General features: G+C 37.5%; 1 protein-coding gene across 1 annotated transcript in view; it reads right to left on the bottom strand.

Annotated features, from left to right (window-relative positions):
• The window catches only part of HMCN1 (hemicentin 1), a 478,487-nt gene that overhangs the window by 325,531 nt on the left and 125,170 nt on the right, over positions 1-27,786 (bottom strand). The window contains exons 3-4 of the mRNA XM_078078047.1: positions 19,385-19,543; positions 17,765-17,887 (exon numbers count right to left, since the gene is read on the bottom strand). Of these exons, the coding sequence (XP_077934173.1) occupies positions 17,765-17,887; positions 19,385-19,543 (282 nt within the window). The remainder of the gene's footprint in view (positions 1-17,764; positions 17,888-19,384; positions 19,544-27,786) is intronic.

Raw genomic sequence — 27,786 nt, forward strand, 5'->3', positions numbered from 1 at the left:
GTCCTCCTCAATTTCTTTCATGAGTATTCTATAGTTTTCTGAGTACAGATCCTTTGCCTCTTTGGTTAGATTTATTCCTAGGTATCTTATGGTTTTGGGTGCAATTGTAAATGGGATCGACTCCTTAATTTCTCTTTCTTCTGTCTTGTTGTTGGTGTATAGGAATGCCACTGACTTCTCTGCATTGATTTTATATCCTGCCACTTTACTGAATTCCTGTATGAGTTCTAGCAGTTTTGGGGTGGAATCTTGGGTTTTCCACATAAAGTATCATATCATCTGCAAAGAGTGAGAGTTTGACTTCTTCTTTGCTGATTCGGATGCCTTTTATTTCTTTTTGTTGTCTGACTGCTGTGGCTAAGACTTCCAATACTATGTTGAATAGCAGTGGTGATAGTGGACATCCCTGCCGCGTTCCTGACCTTAGGGGGAAAGCTCTCAGTTTTTCTGCATTGAGAATGATATTCGCTGTAGGTTTATCATAGATGGTTTTTATGATATTGAGGTATGTACCCTCTATCCCTATACTCTGAAGAGTTTTGATCAAGAAAGGATGCTGTACTTTGTCAAATGCTTTTTCTGCATCTATTGAGAGAATCATATGATTCTTGTTCTTTCTTTTGTTAATGCATTGTATCACGTTGATTGATTTGCGGATGTTGAACCAACCTTGCAGCCCAGGGATAACCACTTGGTCGTGGTGAATAATCCTTTTAATGTACTGTTGGATCCTATTGGCTAGTATCTTGGTGAGAATTTTTGCATCCATGTTCATCAAGGATATTGGTCTGTAATTCTCCTTGTTGATGGGGTCTTTGTCTGGTTTGGGGACCAAGGTAATGGTGGCCTCATAAAACGAGTTTGGAAGTTTTCCTTCCATTTCTATTTTTTGGAACAGTTTCAGAAGAATAGGTATTAATTCTTCTTTCAATGTTTGGTAGAATTGCCCTGGGAAGCCATCTGGCCCTGGGCTTTTGTTTTTTGGGAGATTTTTGATGACTGCTTCAATTTCCTTAGTGGTTATAGGTCTGTTCAGGTTTTCTATTTCTTCCTGGTTCATTTTTAGTAGTTGATACATCTCTAGGAATACATCCATTTCTTCCAGATTATCTAATTTGCTGGCATAGAGTTGCTCATAATATGTTCTTATAATTGTTCGTATTTCTTTGGTGTTGGTTGTGATCTCTCCTTTCATTCATGATTTTGTTGATTTGGGTCATTTCTCTTTTCTTTTTGATAAGTCTGGCCAGGGCTTATCAATCTTGTTAATTCTTTCAAAGAACCAGCTCCTAGTTTCTTTGATCTGTTCTACTGTTCTTTTGGTTTCTATTTCATTGATTTCTGCTCTGATCTTTATTATTTCTCTTCTCCTGCTGGGTTTAGTCTTGATTTGCTGTTTTTTCTCTAGCTCCTTTAGGTTTAGGGTTAGGTTGTGTATTTGAGACCTCTCCTGTTCCTTGAGAAAGGCTTGTATTGCTATATACTTTTCTCTTAGGACTGCCTTTGCTGCATCCCAAAGATTTTGAACAGTTGTGTGTTCATTTTCATTGGTTTCCATGAATTTTTTTAATTCTTCTTTAATTTCCTGGTTGACCATTCCTTCTTTAGTAGGATGCTCTTTAGCCTCCATGTATTTGAGTTCATTCCAACTTTCCTCTTGTGACTGAGTTCCAGTTTCAAAGCACTGTGGTCTGAAAATATGCAGGGAATGATCCCAATCTTTTGGTACTGGTTGAGACCTGATTTGTGACCTAGGATGTGATCTATTCTGGAGAATGTTCCATGGGCACTAGAGAAGAATGTGTATTCCGTTGTTTTGGGATGGAATGTTCTGAATATGTCTGTGAAGTCCATTTGGTCCAGTGTGTCATTTAAAGTCTTTATTTCCTTGTTGATCTTTTGCTTAGATGATCTGTCCATTTCAGTGAGGGGGATGTTAAAGTCCCCCACTATTGTTGTATTGTTGTCAATGTGTTTCTTTGCTTTTGTTATTAATTGCCTCATATAATTGGCTGCTTCCACGTTAGGGGCATAGATATTTACAATTGTTAGATCTTCTTGTTGGATAGACCCTTTAAGTACGATATAGTGTACTTCCTCATCTCTTATAAGAGTCTAGTTTAAAATCTAATTTGTCTGATATAAGGATTGCCACCCCAGCTTTCTTTTGGTGTCCATTAGCATGGTAAGTGGTTTTCCACCCCCTCACTTTCAATCTGGGGGTGTCTTTGGGTCTAAAATGAGTCTCTTGCAGACACCATATCGATGGGTCTTGTTTTTTTATCCAATCTGATACCTTGTGTCTTTTGATTGGGGCATTTAGCCCATTTACATTCAGGGTAACTATTGAAAGATAGTAATTTAGTGCCATTGTATTGCCTGTAAGGTGACTGTTACTGTATATTGTTTGTGTTCCTTTCTGGTCTATGTTACTTTTAGGCTCTCTCTTTGCTTAGAGGACCCCTTTCAATATTTCTTGTAGGGCTGGTTTCGTGTTTGCATATTCCTTTAGTTTTTGTTTGTCCTGGAAGCTTTTTATCTCTCCTTCTATTTTCAGTGACAGCCTAGCTGGATATAGTATTCTTGGCTGCATATTTTTCTCGTTTAGTGCTCTGAATATATCATGCCAGTCCTTTCTGGCCTGCCAGGTCTCTGTGGATAGGTCTGTTGCCAATATAATGTTTCTACCATTGTAGGTTACATATCTCTTCTCCCGAGCTGCTTTCAGGATTTTCTCTTTGTCTCTGAGACTTGTAAGTTTTACTGTTAGATGTTGGGGTGTTGACCTATTTTTATTGACTTTGAGAGGGGTTCTCTGCCCCCTGGATTTTGATGCCAGTTTCCTTCCCCAAATTAGGGAAGTTCTCTGCTATAATTTGCTCCAATATACCTTCTACCCCTCTCTCTCTTTCTTCTTCTTCTTCTGGGATCCCAATTATTATAATGTGTTTTGTCTTATGGTATCACTTATCTCTCGAATTCTGCCCTCCTGATCCAGTAGTTTTTTATCTCTCTTTTTCTCAGCTTCTTTATTTTCCATCATTTGGTCTTCTATATCACTAATTCTCTCTTCTGCCTCATTTATCCTAGCAGTTAGAGCCTCCATTTTTGATTGCACGTCATTAATAGCCTTTTTAATTGTGACTTGGTTAGATTTTAGTTATTTTATTTCTCCAGAAAGGGTTTCTCTAATAACTTCCATGCTTTTTTCAAGCCCAGCTAGTATCTTTAAAATCGTCATTCTGAACTCTAGGTCCGACATCTTACTAATGTCCGTATTGATTAGGTCCCTGGCAGTCGGTACTGCCTCTTGTTCTTTTTGTTGAGGTGATTTTTTCCATCTTGTCATTTTGTCCAGAGGAGAACAGATGAATGAGAGAACAAAATGCTAACAGGGTAACAACGTCACCAGAAAATATACACTAAACAAATCAGAAAAGACCTGAAACCAGGGGGAAAGAAAGAAAAAAGAAAAAAAAAAAGAAAAAGATATAAACAAACAAAAACAGAACAAAACAAAACAAAACAGAATATGATCAAATATGATCAGGCTGGTGCATAGATCAGTGCCACACACTAGATTTTGGAAGTATTTTGGTCTGTTAGAAGAAAGTGCCTCCCTAAATTTTAAAGAAAGAAAAACTTATATATATACAAAAATAAGGGTTAATACGATGAAGTGATGGAATATGAGTGTAAAGATGAAAATTATAAAAGATTTTATAAAAGGAATTGATAAGTTGGTTGAAAAAAGAAAGAAGAGGGTAAAAAAAAAAGGAAAGAAAAAAAAGGGAGAGAATGTGATCAGGCAGGAGACTAGAACAAAGCCATACACTAGAGATTTAGGGTATATTTTGATCTGTTAGAAGAAACTGTATCTCAAAATTTTAAAGACAGAACAACTTATATATGCCAAAAATAAGGGTAACTACTATGAAGGGATAGAATATGACTCTAAAAATGAAAAATAAAAAATGTTTTTTAAAAAAGGGATTGATAAGGTTGGTTGAAAAAGGGAAAAAGAAAAATTAAAAAAAAAAAAAAGACAGTAAAAAAAACTTAACTTTGAAAGACTAAAGAATCATGGTAAAAAAGGCATGAATTCTATGTGCAGTATTCCCCTAGCGCTGGAGTTCTGCCATTCTCATTGATCGGTAAACTTGGTCTTGGCTAGCTGTTCTTGCTGATCTTCCTGGGGAGAGGCCTGTTGCCTTGGTTCCCAAATGTCTTTGCCGGAGGCGGAATTGCCCCGCCCTTGCTGGGTCCAGGCTAAGTAATCTGCTTGGGTTTGCTTGGAAGCTTTTGTTCCCTGAAAGCTTTCCATACAGCTTTGGAGGACAAGAGTGAAAATGGCGGCCTCCCAATCTCCACCCCGGAGGATCAGAGAACTCGGGGCCTCACTCCTCAGTGTGCCCCCAGAGTAAAGCAGTCAATCACTCCCGTCTCCCTGGTCTCTGGCCGCGCTCCATGCTCACCCGGCCTGTGACCGAGCGTTTCTATCTCTGGCACACGACCCCGTGTGGAGTCTCCAAACCCAGCAGATCCCTGTGGTGCGCTCCCGTGCCGCTCCTCCCGGGGGAGGAAGGGGAGTCTCCCCAGGCCTGCCACTTCTTGGAGGCAGAAGTGGCCCGACTGTGCCATGGATCATGGTTTATGGCAACCCGGAGCTGAGAGCCCACTCCTCGGCTCCATCTCTGCAGCCGGCTTCCCCACTCCGATACCTGGGAGCTCTGCCGCACTCAGGCACCCCCAGTCTTTCTGTGACCCCGAGGGTCCTGAGACCACACTGTCCTAGCGAGTGTTCCACCCCCCGCTTAGCCACTGGAGCGACGTCCCTTAGCGGAGCCGACTCCTAAAAGTTCCGATTTTGTGCTCTGTGGCTCTATCACTTGCCAGAAGCGGCCAATGGAGGACCCCTCCCCCGCCATCTATCCTCCCGAATATCGCCTCAGATTCACTTCTCCGCACGTCCTACCTTCCAGAAAGTGGTCACTTTTCTGTTCAGAGAGTTGTTGCTATTCTTTTCTTCGATCTCCTGTTGAGTTCATAGGTGTTCAGAATGGTTTGATACCTATTTAGCTGAATTCCTGGGACCAGACAAAATCCAGGTCTCCTACTCCTCCGCCATCTTGCTCCTCCCCCTACATCATTAGTTTTTGATGTAGTGTTCCATGATTCATTGTTTGCGTATAACACCCAGTGCTCCATGCAGTACATGCTCTCTTTAATACCCATCACCAGGCTAACCCATCCCCCTACCCCCTTCCCCTCTAGAACCCTCAGTTTGTTTCTCAGAGTCCATAGTCTTTCATGGTTCGTCTCCCCCCTCTGATTTCCCCCCCTTCATTCTTCCCTTCCTGCTATCTTTTTTTTTTTTTTTAACATATAATGTATTATTTGTTTCAGAGGTAAAGGTCTGTGATTCAACAGTCTTACACAATTCACAGCGCTCACCATAGCACATACCCTCCCCAATGTCTATCACCCAGCCACCCCATCCCTCCCACCCCCCACCACTCCAGCAACCCTCAGTTTGTTTCCTGAGATTAAGAATTCCTCATATCAGTGAGGTCATATGATACTGCTTTTCAAAAAGCAAATCATATGTGTTCTCCAAAGGTATTAAGCCACTTTTAATTGTTATAAGTATTTTTGTCAAAGGTATTAAGCAGGTACATTCTTGCAACATTAAAATAATATGAATCTACTGTGTTTAGTACAAAAATTATGACTTTTTCTTTCAGAATAATAGTAATTATATAGAATTCCTGGATAGGCAATTGAGAAAAGAAAATTTTAAAATTATATAAGCTCTTCTATGTCTAGAAATTAACAACAGCCAATTAACCTTGAACCAGATTATCATAATTAAATGAAAATACTAGTAGGGACCTCTTGATCTGGAGAAAAGATGTAGTAGTCAGACCTTTTTATATTTCCCCCTTCTGTGATAGACAAAAGACTACATTTGGTCGTCTGGGTACACAAATCTCTTGGTTGGCTAGACCAGTTAGCCTAGATGTTTAGAAGTCTTTGGGGAAAGAAGAAACTATGATTCCAAAATTCTTCTTCCCACGATTCAAAATTAGGTCCTTTAAAAATGCTTTGGACACATGATCTCACTTGATTTTTACAAACCAAATATTCTTGTTATATATGTCTTTAATAATTTCTAGATTAGGTAGTGAAATAGAATTGCTTTCTTAATGATTTAAAATCTTGGGGCACTTGGGTGGCTCAGTCATTAAGCATCTGCCTTCGGCTCAGGTCATGATCCAAGGGTCCTGGGATTGAGCCCCACATTGGGCTCCCTGCTTGGCAGGAGGCCTGTTCTCCCTCTCCCACTGCCTGCTTGTATTCCCTCTCTCGCTGTGTCTCTGTCAAATAAATAAATAAAATCTTTAAAAAAATAAAATAAAACAAAATCTTTACAAAATACAATACTGTTTGAAACAACAGGTATATAACATCTTAAATGTGTTAGTTCTCTTGTTCTTTCTGAATTCCTAGAAAATCAAATATACTCCGGCGTGTGTGTGTGTGTGTGTGTGCACGCGCGTGTGTTGTGTGTGTGTAGAGAGAGAGAGAGAAGAAGGCATGCTTATTTCACCATAGACACATGTCTTCTCTAAATAAAAAGTTTTAAAAGAAAACTTTAAAATTTAAATTGATAAAATATGAAAGGAAATATCCAAATTGTTGAGGCTCTGTGAAAATAATTCAATAGAATTTTATTTGCTTCAACACTGCAGATGTTCTTCATTCTTTTGTGCTCCTTTGTGGATCGCAACAGGTGAACTATTAAAGAGATTACCATCAGTGACTTCAGGTACTACGAAGTTGTTTCAGTTTTAAATATCAAACACCTGGGGGGCACCTGGGTGGCTCAGTTGGTTGAGCGACTGCCTTCGGCTCAGGTCATGATCCTGGAGTCCCTGGATCGAGTCCCACATCAGGCTCCCTGCTCGGCAGGGAGTCTGCTTCTCCCTCTGACCCTCCCCTCTCATGTGCTCTCTCTCATTCTCTCTCTCTCAAATAAATAAATAAAATCTTAAAAAAAAAAAAAAAAAATATCAAACACCTGGGTCATTTTCCTTTCAATTCAGATCTTTAATTTCTACCATAACTCCAGCAAAAATAAAGACCAAGCCCTTGAAATGGCTCAAATAAATCATATTTCAAGCCAGTGTGGATTTGAATAAATTTTTCAAAGACTTTGAGATTGACATTATAATGGTTTGATAATTAAGACTTTTGTAATTGACTGACTCCATTAAAGCTGACATCTCATAGTCGAAATCAACTTTTTTCAGCTTCTAATCAAAATAGAGTTAGCTAAGAAAACAGGTTTATTTCTTTTTCTGTTGTTCTGGTTCTATTTAATGCATGAAACTTAATGGCTACCATTTGCCCTTAAATAACATTTCTTTATTTACTTTTCAGAAATATTCTTTCAGGCATTTATATAAACCTCCTTCTCCTTTTTGGTATTTTAGGGAGAAGGTTTAGTAAGTGATATCCATTCTGTTTCCTAAATTTTATAGACAAGTGATACCAGGGGTCAAATATTATGATTATCTTATGAAGGACTGTGGGACAACACTCTCACATTGAAACCTACACAGACAATGAGTTTTGTTTTATAGATGTGACTCCCACTGCCTTCATAGAATATACTGCCACAGTTAGTAATTAGTCCTTCAAATAGGTTCCCAAGCCAATACATGAGACCATGAAATGGAAGATGGCCATTCTCATTTTTTACAGGCTTATCCTTTTAAACAAAACATTCCCCACTTCCCATTCCCCACTTTTTCACACGACAGGAGGGCTCTGCTTGACTCTTGGTAATTTCTGCCTAAATAAGATGCTATTGAGAAGAGTGATCTTTTTTCCTCCACTTGCAAAGAATATTACACACTATCCACACTGTAAATGACATTTTAAAATATTGTTCAATGCTCAGAGGTCTATGAGCGATAAATAATTTTTAAACAATAAATTATGTTCTGTTTTATTTATTCTAAACAAAAAATACACATGGTTTCATTTCACGATTTCAGTGATCTAATTAGTGACTGCCAGGTGTGAGTGATACGGTAAACTATGTGACTGGAATATTAGAGTTGCCAGCACACATTCATGAGGATAACATGTCAATCTTAGCATAATAAAGAAAGAAAGCATTCTACTAGAACTAAGATAAATATTTCATTTTTCATGTGTTTGTGGATGTAAAGACTTCACATTTTTTAAAGTTTGAGCTCTGAGTTCTCCACTTCATTTTCAACATTTAATTAGGTGAATTCAAAGAACGAATAAGTGGAAACATTTATGCATTGTTTTCAAACATTTCCTGTAGCTTTCTAGAATGTTATATTTGTCTCTGATACAGTTTCAAATTTCAGAGGAAACACCCGTTTCTACTTATTTTCAAGGTCAGCACTAAGGTTATGTTTTTGAAATAATGTCTGGAGTGAAACTCAGAAGATGAAAAAACAAAATGGCAGATACTTCATTCCAGAGTATTCATTGTTCAAAACCCTGGGTTTCAGAGTCTCATCACTGAGCTTGTATATACAAAGCTCTTTGTCTGAATTCTAGTCACAAGGGGTCTTTGGCCAAAGCAGCAGGAAAGGGCTTTGCTGATTTCACACTCCAGCAAAGTTTATAATCTTTCTAATATCAGTATTAACCAGTGAAAATAAGTATAAAACTAGCAAGAGAAATATATCCAGTAACCTCTCATCTATGAGGCTCTTTGTTGCCAGGATGTTAGAATTTTTTATGGATTGGGTGTAAGACTGTTACTTCACATACTATTATCTGATCCAATCATTCCCCTTTGGAATTTATACAAAAGAAATGAAAGCATATGTCCTTGCAAAGACTTGTACATGAACATTTATAGCAGCTTTATTTGTAATAGCCAAATGCTAGAAACAATATAAATGTCCACTACCAGGTGAATGAATAAACAAACTTTGCTATATCCATACATTAGAATACTACCCAGCAATAACAAGAATGAACTGTTGAATACTAAAATATAGGTAAATCTTGGGGCGCCTGGGTGGCTCAGTCAGTTGCGCATCTGCCTTTGGTTCAGGTCATGATCCTGGGGTCCTGGGATTGAGCCCCGCATTGGGCTCCCCGCTGAGCGGGGAAGTCTGCTTGTCCCTCTTCCTATGCCCCTCCCCCCAATTCATGTGCTCGCTCTCTCTCAAATAAATAAATAAAATCTTTAAAAATAAATTAAAAATAAAATAAAATATAGACAAACCTTAAAATAATTATTCTGAGTGCATAAGCCAGACCAAAAAGAGGTACATACCGTATGATTTCATTTATATAATATTTTTTAAAATGCAAACTAATCTATAGTGATAAAAAGATCAGTGGTTGCCTAGGGATGGGTGGTACAGTAGGGGCAGGATGGAGTGACAAGAGATACAAGAAAACGTTTGAGGGTGACAGATATGTTCTTACCTTGACTGTGGTGATGATTACAGATGTCATAACTTATCAGATGGGTATGCTTTAAACATGTTCAGTGTATTCTATGCCAATTATGCCTCAACAAAATTTAAATAAACTGTCACTTCATTTTCCTGGGCTTTACCTACTTCTACTGAAGCCATCTAGTGAGTTCGACTCCTACTTCTCACTGGAAATTCCTTAGTGGAAAAAAAATAAAGGTGTTTTCTTTATCTTAGAGTCTCAATTACTGTTACAGACAGAAGAAGGATTGTGTGTTCTGTTTTCCTCCAGAAGAACTTCTGGAACTTGACTATTTCTCAACTCTAGGATGCTTCTCAGACCCAAATCACCTCCCTTCTTTTTCTCTGCAGGGAAAAAGTGTCACCTAGTGTCACCCAAGGATACTGTCTGCTTTTGTCTCCTCTCTATAGCTGCAATTACACAATTTGACTCTAGAATGACTGGCAGGAGAACAGAATTTTTTCTCTTTGGGCCTTTGCATAGAGTGCTTATTATCGTAGTTGTAGTACTGCTTTATTGGTCACTAATATGGTTAAATGAAGCCATGTGTACTTTACGTTTCCATTTGTTTAGTTAAAACAAAAAATACATACTTAACTTATTGTTTAAAAAATTTCTATTGCCCATAGGCCTGTGAGGCTTAGAGAAATGCACTCAGCCTAGCACCTGGAACATAATAAGCATTCTGTAAGGCTACCTATATTATTAAGATTAGTATTGACGTTAGTATATTCACAAAATAAGCAGTTAAACCCTTTACCTTTTAACATTTTATTGTGATGTGAAGATAAGAAAAATGACAAATATAAGGAAATTGTAAAAGTCTGAGAATCATACAAAAGTCAACAGTAGTCCTGAGTCCATTCTCCTTCAGACATTTATTAATTGGGGCTCACCAAAATACCTCTGTCCTTCTGAGCACTCTGTAGGGTAAGGGTACACCCAGGACCTACAATCAAAGGAAAACTACAGGTGTCCTCTTTGGCAAAGGAGCCATTCCTCTCCTAAGAACCTTCAGGCTGGGTGATTTCTATTCTCCTGGGTCTCTATTCAGCATACTATAGGTATTCCTTATTTTATTTAAACCTCATGACAGTCCTGTGAAGTAATTAATGTGCCTGATTTCACATGAAGAAACAGTCTCAGAGACCTTATATAAAGCTACATAAAGCTAAAGACAGACAGGTCATTCAAACCCTGGTCTCCTTATTTCTAAAGCCCCAGAATTTCCCACTATAGTATACTGCCTTTGGCCATCTTGTCACAGATGGACCCTTAATATCTATTTCTTTGTTTTAGGGAAAATTCTAAAAGAGGCTGATGGACTATTTTGACTAACATGTATCAGTAAATAAAAATATTAGCAGTTAATACTTATTGATATGTTCTAAACACAACAGCCATCTGAGGTAACTATCACTCTTTCCATTTTACAGATGAGGAAACAGAGACAGAAAAACCAGGTAATTTGTCAAGGTTGCATGGCTGGGATATCAGCCATGTTCCTAGAGCCTAGAGCCTTGACTACCTACCACACAATACTGCTTGTGCTGGATAGTTTCATTTTGCCCCTCCAGATCCATTCTCTACCCTTGTCCGTTAGGCTCTGTGCCCTGGGACACTGACCTTTATGAACTACTTCAATAGGGCTCCTTGGTCTCTCAGCTTCCAGTTAGATTGAGGAAAATTAAAAGGCACCTGGAAATGAAAACCATCAGGAATTGAAAGGGATGAAGAAAGTGGGGATGGATATTTGTTCCTCTGGCTCCATCCCTCCAGGGCTGCAATTTGCCTACCACATGCCATCACTACTCATGAGCCCTCACCCTTGGTCTCCCTGGGTGTTGGCCCAAGCTCTCTCTTCCATTGTTGCTGGACTCTTGGTGCTTCAGCATCCTCTGTTGGCTGCCCTTAGCCCTGCCCACATCTTGCTAAACTGTAATTCATTAAACTCTCTTTGCCCCTGTTGAGTGAGTTATCTAACCATTTTCTGCCCAGATGACTGCTGACACCCTGCCTCTATAACAGATGGCATCATTCTTGTATTATTCCTTAGAGTAAAAATTCTGGGATGACCTCCCCTCTTCCCTTGATGTTGTAAGAAAATTGATAATAAGATCCCAGAGCATGCAGACTTTAGCAGGTGTTGGGACAGTTTTGCCCAGGAGGGAGGAGGGTTTGGACCCAAGGTTCCTAATGTCCTGGACTTTCACCTCTCTGCCACTTATTCAAAGAAAGAAAAAGGTATTTCAGTGTCTTTTCAGCCCCTGATAAAGTAGAGGGCAGTAAATTTATTTTTTAAAAAAGATTTATGTGTATATATTTTAGAGAGAAAGAAAGAGAGGAGGGGCAGGGGGAGAGTGAAAATCCCAAACAGGCTCCACATCCAGTTTAGAGCCCAACAGGGGGCTCAATCTCATGACCCTGAGATCATGACCTGAGCAAAACCAAGAGTCAGAGGCCTAACCCAGGTGCCACCCAGGTGCCCCAAGGATAGTAAATTTACATCAAATGCCCAAGTCTATTGCTAAGAGATAGAAAGGGCAGGGGGAAATGGGATCTGCAGTTTTGTTACTTGAAAAAATATACATTAAAAAAACAAACAGGTAATATTTTTTAAAGTCTTATTACGTGCTAGTAGTACTACTGAAACTTCCCAATTTGCTCAATCTTCTGTGGTTTGTGCTATTATTTATCCTGTCTTATCAATGAAGAAACTAAAGCAGAGAGGAGGTAAATAACTTACCCCGGGTCATGAATCTAGTGAGTGGTAGAACTGTGTTCAGACTCAGAGAGTCTGGCATTAGACACCCCCTGTCTACTCTCACCAGCCATGGCAGCAGTTAGGATCCTGAGGAACACGGGGTGTGCTCTGGTCTCCAATGAGCTCCATGGTCCTCCTTGAGTGAAGTCTCTGACTGTTTGAGTTGCTGGGGTTGCCTTCATTAAGCTACTATGACCTTATACTGTCATTATACCCCCTCTCCTACCTCTAGGCTCCGTGAAGACAGGGACAGGATCTTGTTGGCCTTTGCTGTCCCCACTGATTAGTGTGGTGACTGGCATCAAATACAGCGAATATTCATTGAACAAATTAAGGAGGCTGAAATTTCTAACTTTCCTGACAAAATTACAACCCCTTAAGGGGTTAATATCCAAAATATATAAAGAACTTATATGACTTAACACTAAAACAACAAATAACCTAATTAAAGAATGGGCAGAGGACCAGAATAGAAAATTTTCCAAAGAAGATATACAGATGGCCAAGGGGTACATAAAAAAAGTCTCAACATCACTAATCAGGGAAAAGCAAATCAAAACCACAGTGAGTTATCACTTCATACCAGTCAGAATGGCTAGTACCCAAAAGACAAGAAATAACAAGTGTTGGGAAAGATGTGAAGAAAAAAGAACCCTCCTACACTGTTAGTGGGAATGCAAACTGGTGCAGCCACTATGGAAACCAGTATGGAGGTTCCTCAAAAAATTAAAAACAGAAATACCATATGATCCAGTAATCCCACTACTGGACCTAAAGAAAATAAAAACACTAACTCAAAAAATATATGTACCCCTATGTTTATTGCAACATTATTTACAATAGCCAAGATATAGAAACAACCCAGGTGTCTATCATATATATATATTATATATTTTTTATATGTATAAAATATACATATATATTTTCCCAGCCATAAAAAAAGAATGAGATCTTGTCATTTGCAACAACATGGATGGATCTTGAGGGTATAATACTAAGTGAAGTAAGTCAGAGAAAAACAAATACCATATGATTTCACTTATATATAGAATCTAAAAAAACAAAACAAATGAACAAACAAACAAAACCAGACTCTTAAACACAGAGAACAAACTGATAGTTGCCAGATGGGAGGTGGGTGGAGGGAATGGGTAAAATAAAGGGAATTAAGAGGTTCAAACTTCCAGGTATAAAATAAATAAGTCACAGAGAAGAAAAGCACAGCATAGAGAATATAGTCAATAATACTGTAATAATATTGCATGGTTATAGATGATAACTACACTCATCGTGGTGAGCACTGAATAATGCACAGAATTGTCAAATCACTATGTTGTAACCTGAAACTAATATAACATTGTATGCTAATTTTACTTAAATTTAAAAAAAAAAATCCATCCTCTGATGAAAACAGAAGTGGAAATCACAGGCAGGGACTTACGGTGGCTAAGAGGACTATCTCAGGAGAAAGACTGAATATGTCGCCTAAATTTAAACACTTCGCAGCAATTTAACCTCGAGCAAGATGCTCTCCCTCCCTATGCTTCAGTTCCCTAATCTGTGAAATGGGGCTTATGATCATGCTGTCTTCCTTACAGGCTATGGTAAGGATTAAATGAAATAAAATTAAAGTCTTTTTTTTTTAAAGATTTTATTTATTTATTTGAGAGAGAGAGAAAGAGTGAGCACAAGCAAGGGAGTGGCAGGCAGAAGGACAGGGAGAAGCAGACTCCCCGCTGAGTAGGGAGCCCAACACAGGGCTCGATCCCAGAACCCTGGGACCATGACCTGAGCCAAAGGCAGTCGCTTAACCGACTGAGATACTCAGGTGCCCCCAAATTAAAGTCTTGTCGAATGGCCATATCAAGCACTCGATCATTCTAAGTTGATACTAGTATTATTTTCTTAATCACAGGGTGATTGCTGAGAGAAGGAAAGAATTGTGGGAGCCTTCCATGTTTAATACAGAACGAGGGTAGAACAGAATGTGCCTGTGCCAAACAGAGCAACACAGAGACCGCTCCCAAAGAAAGCACTAAGTGTTCATAAGGAACACTGACATTAAAACATCCTACACCACAGACTTGCAAGTTACATGATAAGACAGTCATTAAGATTTATTGAGAGGGCGCCTGGGTGGCTCAGTTGGCTAAGCAACTGCCTTTGGCTCAGGTCATGATCCCAGGGTCCTGGGATCGAGTCCTGCGCATCGGGCTCCCCTGCTCTCCGGGGGTCTGCATCTCCCTCTCCCTCTGCCTGCCACTCCCCATGCTTGTGCACTCTCTCCCTCTCTCTCTGAGTCAAATAAATAAATAAAATTTTTTAAAAAAAGATTTTTGAGAGACTTCTAAATATCATCATTTAGCTCCTTTAAAAAAATTATTTGACAATCATTCCTTTATTTAATAAAACTTCCTTCTGATATAATACAGTCCACTATGCAGCATTACTTACAAGTGGGGAATAACACCAATCCATAGGGCTAGGATATCCAGGTAGAAAGTTTTTTGGGGGGGGGAACAGAGGAGATGGAAGGGGAATGTTTGAAGACATGAGTTGGGAGAGGTAGGGAGAAAGAATGTGGAAACTCAGAACAAGTAAATTATCCAATTAACAATGCATCTTTTGTGTTAGCTTCTTTGATGCAAAAATACAACATCTGTGGGTAACTTTGATATTTCAAAGTTGGATTTTTCTTATACCTAAGGAAGCATTAACTAGACCCATTAACAATAACTCAGTTTACAAAGAAATGGAGGAGTAAGGCTTTTAGTTCCTTTTCCAACTTCAAAGGTGAATTGTTTAAGTACATCCTTGAGATGTGTCATAACTTGTGTTTCCAAAATGTAATACCATACAATGATTTATAGACCACTGATGCCCAGCCAAATAATTTCTTCACTTTGGTTTCTTTTATGTTAAATAAAGATGAAAGATACTCAATTATTATTTTTTTAAAAAGCGGGAAGAAAGAGGAAACCTCAAGTTATCTCAAGAGAGAACTGATACAAAATATACCCCACTAGGAAACTGATGAACTAGGTTAAGAGGATAAGATGCAATTACCTTTAGAAATAGATGAAAAATCACTCTTGAGTAAAATGAAAGGACTCAGCTCATGTGTGGCTTCCCTGCAGTTCTCATCTCTGTTAAGAGTGTAGCTCTCACTATAGCATCTATTTTTCCTAGAGTTTATAATGTTTATATAATAGGAGAATTTTGAGCAATGAGAAAAGAGAAATGGCTAAACTATATGCTAAAAATTTTGCAAATCCAATTTTAACACTGTCATTCTGGTTTCTGTTAATAAAATCTTCCACCATCATGGCTTTCTTTAAGAGAAACATTGGCTTATACTGTTTCCAGTAACCCCTTAAAATATCCTTTCTCACACAGGAAACAAGAAAATCATCTCTCCATCCTTTTCCCATTTGAGTAAATTTATTTCCTAGAAACAGCTAGCCATCTGGTTTCTAACAAACATAGTGGCACAATTTCTCCACTTTGAAAGCAAAATAACAACATAATGACGATTATAAAAATACTAGTTAACATTTATTGGGCACTTACCCTGTACCAGACCTCGCTTGAAACATTTTACATGCATTATCTCATTTAATCTTCTAAAGACTTTCCAAAATGGATAATTCTATTATCCCCATTTTACAAATTAGGAAACTGGAGCTAACAAAAACCATGTCACAAAGGAATTCTTATCAGATAGGATGCATTTATCTTTAGGTAACTAAATGCTCAACTCTAATTGGTGTAGGGAAAAACATCATTTCCTTAATTCTGGAGGCTTAGCAGTAGGATGGGATTTGAGTGTTGACTTAATCCAAATTCCCCTTATATTTATTTACTCCTCAGAACTGTATGAAGATGGCTGCATCGGGTCTGGGATTCACATCAATACAGGATAATACCTAGAAGAGCATTCTTCCAAGTTGCCCCTAGCTAAATTCCTCTTGAGTCTCAGTGGCCCAAAGATGACCTTTCTTGAACCAAATGGTGAAGGGGTTGGAATTGCCATAATTGACAGCTAAATTAAAGCTCATTCCTGCTGGCATTGAACTCCAATTTCTAAAAATGGACAATTTCAGGAATGCTTCTCTCTAGTCCTAGTCTACTTAAGCTAAATTCTACTTAAGCTAAATTCTACTTAAGCTAAATAAAAGTACCAAAAAGGAGAAAGAATTGTGGCAGACATGTCTCAAACACTGTTTTAGAAAATATCAATATTTTCTTAGTATATAAGTTATTGATTTTATTACCATAAAAGTTTTTAGTTAACTATATAGTTACTTACTTACAGTTTTTACTTTTATTTTTTTTAAAGATTATTTATTTATTTGAGAGAGAAAGAGAGAGAGAGATTGATTAAGAGAACTAGTGGGAGGAAGGGCAGAGAGAGAAGCAGACTCCCCACGAGCAGGGAGCCCGATGTGGGACTTGATCCCATCATGACCTGAGCCAAAGGCAGACGCTTAACTGACTGAGCCACCCAGGCACCCACAGCTTTTTACTTTTAATCTTAGATATCAAATGTCATTAGAATTTTGCTCAATAACCTTTTCATATTCTACTTCAGTGAACCATCACACCTTGTGTTACCAGTTATCCAAAAGTTGTGCATCAGAAATACAATGAATCGTGGATCACTACATCAAAAACTAATGATGTGGGCGCCTGGGTGGCTCAGTTGGTTGAGCAACTGCCTTTGGCTCAGGTCATGATCCCAGGGTCCTGGGATTGAGTCCCGCATCGGGCTCCCTGCTCTGCGGGGAGCCTGCTTCTCCCTCTCCCACTCCCCCTGCTTGTGTTCCCTCTCTCGCCGTGTCTCTCTCTGTCAAATAAATAAATAAAATCTTAAAAAAAAAAAAAAAAAACATACTTATGGTGGGGCGCCTGGGTGGCTCAGTGGGTTAAGCATCTGCCTTCGGCTCGGGTCATGATCCCAGAGTCCTGGGATCGAGTTCCTCATCGGGTTCCCGGCTCGGCGGGGAGCCTACTTCTCCCTCTGAACCTCTCCCCTCTCATGCTGTTTCTCTCTCTCTCTCTCTCTCTCTCTATCTCAAATAAATAAATAAATAAAATCTTTAAAGAAAAAAAAACTAATGATGTATTGTATGGTGACTAACATAATAAAATAAAATTAAAAAAAAAAAAAATACAAATTGACCTTCCTAAACAACAAGAACTACAAAAATTTCCAATTCCCACTGAATGAATTTTAAGTACATTTATGCTTAAATCTAAATAACATGTCAGTATAGAATAATATAATCCAGAAACTAATAAACTAATACTATATAAATCTATGCTTCCCCACATTGCTTTAATGCCTTTATTGACCTGTGGACTAGGGAAAAAAAAAAAAACAAAAAAAAACCTCTTTGCAAACTGTTTTTGAAATCAAATCTGTCACAATTAGGTTGGCCTAACTAATACCTTAGTAAGGTAGTTAGTAATAAAGTAGACCCACATTATCAAACTGACCTCATTAACTTGTTTTTTGTCCAGGTGGAACACTTGGCCAGAACTTGTAGAAGCAATTTCTTCATAGACTTTATATCCAATATGGCCCCTGTCATCACAATCTCCAGTGAGCACAAATACCACCTACGATTTTTTTAAAAAAAGAAGACAATTTAAAGGGTTTTCAGAAATCAATATGTATTTATTGAGTACCTATTACATGTTAATATGCTACTAGTAAAGTGGAATATATACATCATACATATATAATATACATACACATATACATTTATAAATGTATATAATACCCTACATACATCATATATATATATAATTCTCCCTATATCCATGCACTTTGCAAAAGATTTTGAAAAGAACATGTCTAAACTAGCCTACTGGTCTCAAAAAAGGGTAAGAAGCCTGTAAGGCAGAGCCAAGTCACCCTAGAGATCAGCCTAGATAAGTCAAACTCAAACTCTCCCCAGACACACAAGTGAGCAAGTCTCACCTAGATCAACAGAGCCCTGTAAATATGTGAGAAATAAATGCTTATAGTTTTAAGCCATTGAGAGGTAGAACTGTTTAGTATATAGCAATAGCTAACTGATACAATAAATAACTCTGACTCAAACAAGATTCCACATTGGAGGTGACATTTGAGACACAGGTCTATGTTTTTGTCAGTTAAAAAGATAAGATGGTAAGAAGAACCTTCATTAATCCCCATTTTCTCTCTGTATTAAAAAATAAGGTATTAATATGTATAAATATTACATATAAATTTAATATGTTTAAATTAAATGTCACATACATATTGGAATACATATATATAGATCAATAGTTGTAATTATTGACATTTGCTACACAAAGTGTAGTTAAAGAAGAGAGGCAACCTCTCACATGCCATATAGGTATACCTTGTTTTATAGCACTTTGCTTTATTGTGCTTCACAGATACTGTGTTCTTTATAAATTAGAGGTTTGTGGCAACCCTGCATTGAGCAAATCTATCAGCACCATTTTTTTTTTTTAAAGATTTTATTTATTTATTTGACAGAGAGAGACATAGCGAGAGAGGGAACACAAGCAGGGAGAGTGGGAGAGGGAGAAGCAGGCTCCCCGCAGAGCAGGGAGCCCGATGTGGGACTCGATCCCAGGACCCTGGGATCATGACCTGAGCCGAAGGCAGTTGCTTAACCAACTGAGCCACCCAGGCGCCCTATCAGCACCATTTTTCCAACAGTATTTGCTCACTTCATGTCTCTGTGTCACATTCTGGTAATTTCTGCAATATTTCAAACTTTTTCATTATCCGTATATTTGCTATGGTGATTTGTGATCAGTGAGAATGACTTGCTGAAAGCTCAGATGATGGTTAGCATTGTTTAGCAATAAAGTATTTTTTAAGTAAGGTGTATATATTGGTTTTGTAAGACATGATAATACTTCACCCTTAAGAGAGTACAGTATAGTATAAACATAACTTGTATGTACACTGGGAAGCCAAAAAATTCATTTGATTTTAGTGTGATATCTGCTTTATTGTGGTGGTCAGGACTGCACCCACAATATCTCCAAGGTATGCCTAAATTCCTTCCAGCTGTATTCAGATAGAAAATCTGGGGGCTGATTCCTACTCACTTGTGACTGTTTCTGTTGGATAAGCTGGAGCACCTCATGAGTGAGCTGATAATCCTTGGACCGTGCATCAGTGAAAACATAGATGAAAGAGCCAGGAAGAGAAATTTCCAAGGCAATTTTTATAGCTCCAATACTCATTTCTGGACAATCACCACCACCCTGTTGAGGAGCAGAGAAAAAAGAATGCAATTATTTCATCAACAGAAAAGAAAGGAATATTTTAGTTATGACAAGTTGCTTTAGAAGCTCTAGAACTAAACAAGTTCTCTTCACATTTATTTTCTATCAGTTTGCCACTGAATTCATCACTTTGCTTATCAGGAGATGGAAGATAGAAAAACGTGTATTCAGACCTGTACCTCTGAAACAAATAGTACATTATATGTTAAAAAAAAAAAAAAAAGAAGATGGTAGGAAGGGAAAAATGAAGGGGGGGAATTGGAGGGGGAGACGAACCATGAGAGACTATGGACTCTGAGAAACAAACTGAGGGTTCTAGAGGGAAGGGGGGTGGGGGGATGGGTTACCTTGGTGATGGATATTAAAGAGGGCACGTTCTGCATGGAGCACTGGGTGTTATATGCAAACAATGAATCATGGAACACTACATCAAAAACTACTGATGTAATGTACGGTGATTAACATAATAAAATAAAATTTAAAAAAAAGAAAAATGTGTATTTATAGATAAATGATAAATTCACCCAAATACACAAAATAATAGAAATTGTTACATACTTTTCACCTAATTAAATGTTGATTCACTATCCCATTCCCTCACACGACTATTTCATACATCCCTCTTTTCTTATCCCTTATTTGATGACCTTGTTTTTACTGTACTGAGAGTAGCAATCAGAAGAGAACTTCCATGAACTCCCACCACGATATCTATTAACCTAGCCACATGCCCTGCCTTTACAGTGAAGGAATCATTTGGGCATAGCTAAGGCTAACTACTCACATGTACCTAATCAAAAACACAGCTCCTGTGGCTATTCCCTCTCTCTACTCCATTGCCAACATTCCTCTTTTACTGGATCATTCCCACCTGCAAACAAACATACTGGTATATCTCTCAAACCTCAAGTTTTTGCTCAAATGTTACCTATCAGAGAAGCCTCCCATGACCACCTTAAATAAAATACACACTCTTTGTCACTCTTTTCATTCTGCTTCATTTTTCCTACTAACACATCTCTGTTTTATTTCCTACTTGAATAGGCTCAATATATTTTCCTAAACAATAATAGTCCGCATCCTAAGAATTCTTCTCATATTTATTTCTTTCAAAATTATATGGATTTACAGATAAAAGTATAAGTATGCTGTATTTACAGTTTTATATATTTTAAATTTAGGATTATATCCTCCTTCTGTTCCATGTCATCAATGTTCTTCAAAATCACAGGTTCTAATGATTGCATAATATTCTGCCTATATCCCATAATTTAGTTAACCATTTCTCTACTATTGATTATGCTCTTTCAATATATATATATAAATTGCCTGATTACTTCCTTAGCATAGATGTCAATAACTACAGGGCCAAGGAAATGGACTTTCAACCAGTATGTTTTGAGCAATCAATAACCACTAAACACCCTGCCAGGATTTAGACATACAAAGATGAATAATAAGCTAAAGTATCTTGTCCTTAAGGAATTCATGGTCTAGAAAAGACAATCAAATAAAAAGCAAGAGAGCTTGGGGTTATAGGGGGGCCTTATGGTTCTATAGTCCACCAGAATTCAGTAAGTAAGAGCTCTTTTTCAAAAAGAAAATAATTACTTGATGAAAGGGATAAGGTTTTTTCTTTAAACTCTGGAGATTCTACTTGATTCTCCTACTGGGGCTTTTCCCAGGCTTCAAACAGTCTCAGATTGTGATACAATATCCTGAACACCATAGATATAATCAGGGTCAAAAGAGCCAGGCATTTGAACTGCAGTTTGGACAAACTGGAGAATCTTTTCTTGCTTTGGATCTCACTCAAAACGTACAGGCTGGGAGTACCATTTATTAAATGAGTTGGAACAGAGCCCCAGTTGTTATAAAATGCTTCTAAAATTGAGACACCCATGAAATATTATGTCACTTTCTTAATGGTAGGGGACTGAACACTGTAGTAATCTGATCTTCACTTCTGAGAAGATGTCAGCTGAAGACTCCCAGAAAGTTTACTCACTTAACAGTCCTTTCTATCTTTGCAGAACTTATCACCTATTCATCATTACTTATGTGTATGTTTATGAAATTTAGTTTAGCAGATAATACTGTTCTCAAAAACTTGTATACTTCTATCTTCAGACTGTACTTACCTTCCAAATTCTAATTTTACATCTTTTAAAGATTTATTTGGGGGGGGCAGTGTGCAGAGCCCCATTTGGGGCTTGAGCCCACAACCCATGAGATCATGACCTGAGCCAAAACCAAGAGCCAGATGTTCAACCGACTGAGCCACCCAGGCACCTCCAATTTTACATTTTCAATTGCTTGTTAAACATCCACTGCTACGGCACCTGGGTGGCTCAGTCAGTTAAGTGTCTGCCTTCAGCTCAGGTCATGATCCCAGGGTTCTGGGATCGAGCCCCATGTTGGGCTCCCTACTCAATGGGGAGTCTGCTTCTCCCTCTGCCTCTGCCCCTTCCCCCCTACTCATGTGCTCTCTCGCTCTCTCTCTCTCTCTCTCTCAAATAAATAAATAAAATCTTAAAAAAAAAAAATCTCCTAGATATTCTATGGGTCTCCACAATTCCATGGGTCTAAAATAGAACTCATTATATTTTCCCCAACCATGTCTTCCCTATTTTTGTTAATCGAACTACCTGCCTCCATATTCAGGTTAAAACCTAAGTCATCTTGACTCCTCCCTCTTCCTTCACCTAATCAGTGGTCAAACTACTTCCATCATGAATCAGTCCCCTCCCTTCCTCCTTACTTCTACAATTCACTCTTCTTATCATTGATTTTGTTACAAGTATAGTCTCCAATCTAACCTTCTGCTCTGCCTACCACCAAACTTTATTTTTCCTGCAGTAAAGAGCTGTCTGTATCATGTTCCTACTTAAAATCTTTCACTACTTGTGTTGGATCAAATTCTCTCTCTAGTTTCTTATCTCCTACTGCTCCCTCTTCATAAAATGCTTCCTTTAGGCTAAGACTACTTCCTGTTCTTTAAATATGCCCCTTTCTTTACACTGTAATGCCTTTAGTACTTTCATTCATCTTTCCACTGCTCCATTTCCACCATCAACACTCCTCATCAATATATACATGGCTAGGGGTGCCCAGGTGGCTCAGTCAGTTAAGCCTCTGCCTTCAGCTCAGGTCATGATCCTGGGATCGAGCCCCGCACTGGGCTCCCGGCTCTGCAGGGAGTCTTCTTCTCCCTCTCCCCCTCCCACTGCTCATGCTCTTTCTCTCTCTCAAATTAATAAATAAAATCTTAAAAATATATATATGCATGGCTAAATTCTCCCATTTTCTATAAGCTCATTGATGGCAGTTACTGTGCTTTGCCGAGTCCTTAAGTCCTGAGCTCATAACATTTGCTGGCATATAGTAATCACTGAGTAAATATTTGACAAATTGAACTATTTTCCTTCTAAGCTTGAGATGATATGCCTTCCCCTCTTTAAAATTTTCTCTTTTCTTCCAGTCAAAAAAACTTCTTCACTCTTCAGATTTACTTTAACATGCTTTACCTTTCAATGATATAGCATGTTTTCCTCTGCATAATATTTAGGGGGATTGTCGTGCGCTAAAAATTAAGCTAAAATGCTTAAATAAGCATTTGTGTGCTAGGAAGGTGGGAAATAGCTACTGGGCACATTAATAACTTTAATATATTACATAGGAATAATTCTTACTTGAAGCCAACTTTGCACATCTGTAATGAATATTCTGGACTGCTCAAAAAACTAGATTCCTATTGTATTTTCAGAAGCTTAAACAAAAACATTCCTCAACTGTGCCTGACATCATGCACCTGAATGTGAATCACAATATAAAATTTACCCATTCCATAAGTCTTCTTTCTATGGGCCAAAAATCAGAACAGCTAAGAAATCTCCAGGGATATACACTAGGAATGACAAGAATGATAAACCTGGTCCAGTTAGTAAAGGACAGTCTTTGAGCCACTTGACTTGTGTTCAAATTAACTCTAAGAGGACCTAGGGATGCCTTAGTTCATATCAAAACATTACCCAGGAGTAGACTCTAGAGACCATTAGAATCCTTGGAAGTTACTCCAAATGAATTCATCCCAATGAGATCTCTCCATATCTTCAGACTCATACTAAAACTTGAAGGTAGCCTTAAAAAACCCATGTGTTGAAATGGAACCTCTAAACCTTTAATTAAGTACTTTTTCACCCTATAAGTTTGAATAGAGAAGTTTAAAACCACATCTTAATAAAACCTATAGGGTCAACAACATTTTCTATAAATATTGGAACCACCTTATTCTCCTGAAAACAGCACCTCTGTGAAACACAGAACCTCATATATAGTAAGCTTAACACTGGTTAACACCCAAAGGAAATGGCAAGATTTCATTCCTTTTGATGGCTGCATAATATTCCATTGTGTGTGTGTGTGTGTGTGTGTGTGTGTGTGTGTGTGTGTATATATACCACATCTTCTTTATCCATTCATCTGTCGATGGACATCTTGGCTCTTTCCATAGTTCGGTTATTGTAACGACATGGGTGGAACTGGAGGGTATTATGCTGAGCAAAATAAGTCAATCAGAGAAAGACATGTATCATATGACCTCATTGATATGAGGAATTCTTAATCTCAGGAAACAAACTGAGGGTTGCTGGAGTGGTGGGGGGTGGGAGGGACGGGGTGGCTGGGTGATAGACACTGGGGAGGGTATGTGCTATGGTGAGTGCTGTGAATTGTGTAAGACTGTTGAATCACAGACCTGTACCTCTGAAACAAATAATACACTATATGTTAAAAAAAAAAAAAAATGAAGAAGATAGCAGGAAGGGAAAAATGAAGGGGGGGAAATCAGAGGGGGAGACGAACCATGAAAGACTATGGACTCTGAGAAACAAACTGAGGGTTCTAGAGGGGAGGGGGGGTGGGGGGATGGGTTAGCCTGGTGATGGGCATTAAAGAGGGCACGTACTGCATGGAGCACTGGGTGTTATACGCAAACAATGAATCATGGAACACTACATCAAAAACTAATGATGTAATGTATGGGATTAACATAACATAATAAATAAAATTTTTTTAAAAATTAAGAAAAAAATTAAGAATACCCAAAGGAAAGAGTGTGATGAGCTGACATAGCTATAACTCCAGAGAATTTCACAAATATAATTGCAAATGAAAGGCATTCCTTTTATTTCTTGAACTCTTTTATATAGTACTCTCAAAACAAAGTCTTTGAACTTTTATGGAGAAATTAACATAAAGTCTCAAAGCAGCCAGAAAATTGGGGAATGTCAAGTCAAAAGGAAACATTTTGATCCACGTATGTAAGAAACCCATACTGGATGTACTTATACATCCCTTAAGAGTGATTTGTGTAGCTTAATTTTTTCCTGCTGTGGAAATCAGTGTATTCTTTACAATAAAAATGATTATACTGCCCTGAATTTCACATTTGAAGAAACAGATTACATTATAATCATATTGACTACATAGCAATTAGATGTTGTTCTCAGGAATAACTCTTCTCTTTCCAAAATAGTACAATATCTTTAAATTATTACCTTTTTGCTTAGCTAGGTTAGTGGATAACTGAAAATTAAAAATAAATATTGACCAGTAATTTATATCTTAGTGAAACTGTTTGTCTATCTCATTGGGGATGTATGTTCTGGAAAAGAAAAATGTTTCTTTTTTCCAAAAGAAGTTAACATATAATGTTATATCTTTATAAAAGCTCTCTATGTGATACTTTAGTTTGAATTGCTAATCATTTTAAATCATAAATAATCACTAAAATTATCTAGAAAAGGAATACATTAGATATGAACTAAGACAATGGCCACTAACAAGCCTCAAGAAGTTACTGAGCATTTGACATGTGGCTAGTGAAACTAAGGAACCAAATATTTTATTTTATTTTAATGAATTAAAATTTAAATTGAAAAACTAAAGAAGTACTAATTTTTCATACCGATGACAAGTTGATATGATAATATTTTGGACATAACTGAATTAAATATTAAAATTAATTTTAATTTTTTTAAAAATTACATACATCATATTTTTGTTAGACAGCTCTGCTTTAGAACGATACTTGGTTTTGTTATGTAGGCTTCATTCTAGACTGTTATTTGTAAGATTGTGACTTTGTTCTAAAGGTCTTCCATGAACTTTGCTTCCTGGCAGAAGTTATTAAAAACAAAATTCAAGTTGCTTTAATTTACTAAGGATCAGGAATCAAATGAAAATCTACTCCAAAAATCTATAAATTATTGTCTTTGTTCAAATATATATATACACAAAGTTTATAAATAAAGTTTTTGCACATCTGTATAAATATATTGAGATATATATATTAGAAACTTGTCCCACAGGTTTGCTAATAGTCTTTCTCAAATCACTGACTGATTCTTAAACTAGTTTTGGCAGAAGAGGACTAAAGAGAATCATTGTCAAAATGTCCATATTTATAAATAAACCTCACAAAATCAGATACTTTAGGTTGATTTGTGTAAAACTCATGCACAGATTTTTAAATTGGGGGCAATGGGATTTGGACCAAAACACTAAAAACAAACTGTTTTCCATAGTTCCAAACTTTAAAAAAGTAGCCCTTTAAAAAAAAAGTCTTAACATTTTATGTTTTGACTTGAATACCAAATGGAAAAAAAAAGTAAAATAATATTCCATAAAACATCTATAATGGAGAAATTTAGAATTGATTAACTTGAATCTATGAAAAGCCTCATTAATTCGACACTTTTATTGGTAATAAGACACATTACTTGTATTAACTCAGTGGATATCTACTCTAAGTCAAGCACTAAGACAGTATTGTCACATACACTATGTTATCTACTCTTTACATCAGTTGAGGAGGTAGGTATCGTTTTTAGCACATTACCTTGCCAGAGCACTAAATCATGAAAACCACTTTCCTAGGGTCACATGACAACTAAGTGAAGGAGCAGAGACTGAAACTCAATTCTGCTTGGCCTGAGAGTTCATGCAAACTCCAGTGAGGCATTTTATTACCTTCATCAACTTCTGTGACTGCAAGCAAGTAGCCTGTCAGAGGAAAAAAGGTTCTCATTCTTCAAGATGTCCACAGAATATTGTTCATTCTTCTATTGTAGCATTTGTTGAGTTGTGTTGTAATTTATCTGTTTCCTCCCACTAGATCTTTGTTCCTTGAGGAACTCAGTAAGTGTTCCATTGTAGTTTGGTTAATGAAGGGATAAATGAATGGATAGTGAGTAAATGGGTGAATGAGACTGTGCAAAGCAATCTTGACACAATCTAGGCATGTTTTCTGTGTTAGCCTGAGCTTTACTCAAGCCTAGCCCATCTCCTTTCAAGTAATACAATTCCAGAGCTAAGTCTCCAGAAGTACAAGTGCTTATATATGTATATTCTTAGTGGTATATAAAACTAACTCCTTCCAGCTCTTTTATCTCTGTACCTCTCTCTGTCTCTTTGTCTCTTGGTCTCCCTCTCTCTCTCAATCCTGGCATGCTGTCAGCTTTAATACTTAATAAAAAAGAAAACAAACATGGCTATGGAAATATATCTCCTAAAACCACATAAACCTGCACACATACGAAAATGTAAAGTGAGAAGGGCCTGACTTAGTTAATTTTGTGTTTTTACTTGAACTCTGAAATAGAACTTATTTATACCAGTAGGCATATTCTTGCTCAGTATTTTGATATTCACTTTATCTTTATAATTTGACTGATGGTTACAATTTACTAAGCTGCCAAAGACACTTCAGATAGAAAAAAATGTGTACTGGAAAAACAGAAGCATGTGAACTTTTACAGTAAATGTTGCTCCTGGAATTAAAGAAAGAAAGAAAAAAAAACTGTAACCTCAGAGTTACAGTGATAATTGTGTTAAAAAAAATAAATTCCTGAAAAGCAAGATAAAATAAGAATGAACAGAAATCTTATCAGTCAAGGGAGTAATAAAACAGAGATTATCATGCTGTCTTTTCTAAATACAAGACAATGTGGGAGTGGCACTGAAATAAACTGAACCTTTAAACCCTGAGAGGAGTTGGAGAAAAATGAGGTCCCTATTCAAAACCTAATGGGAAAATGCTCATCAAACAAGGGCTCAGAGGACTATGAAGGCTAATCTCAGAGCAGGCCCTCACCCATCCCTTATTATTTCTCTCCTAGTCAATTCATACAATTCTAGTCTCATCATCCATTTTCACTGAA

This window comes from Halichoerus grypus, chromosome 7, assembly GCF_964656455.1.
Source record: "Halichoerus grypus chromosome 7, mHalGry1.hap1.1, whole genome shotgun sequence".
In the NCBI taxonomy this organism is placed as follows: domain Eukaryota; kingdom Metazoa; phylum Chordata; class Mammalia; order Carnivora; family Phocidae; genus Halichoerus; species Halichoerus grypus.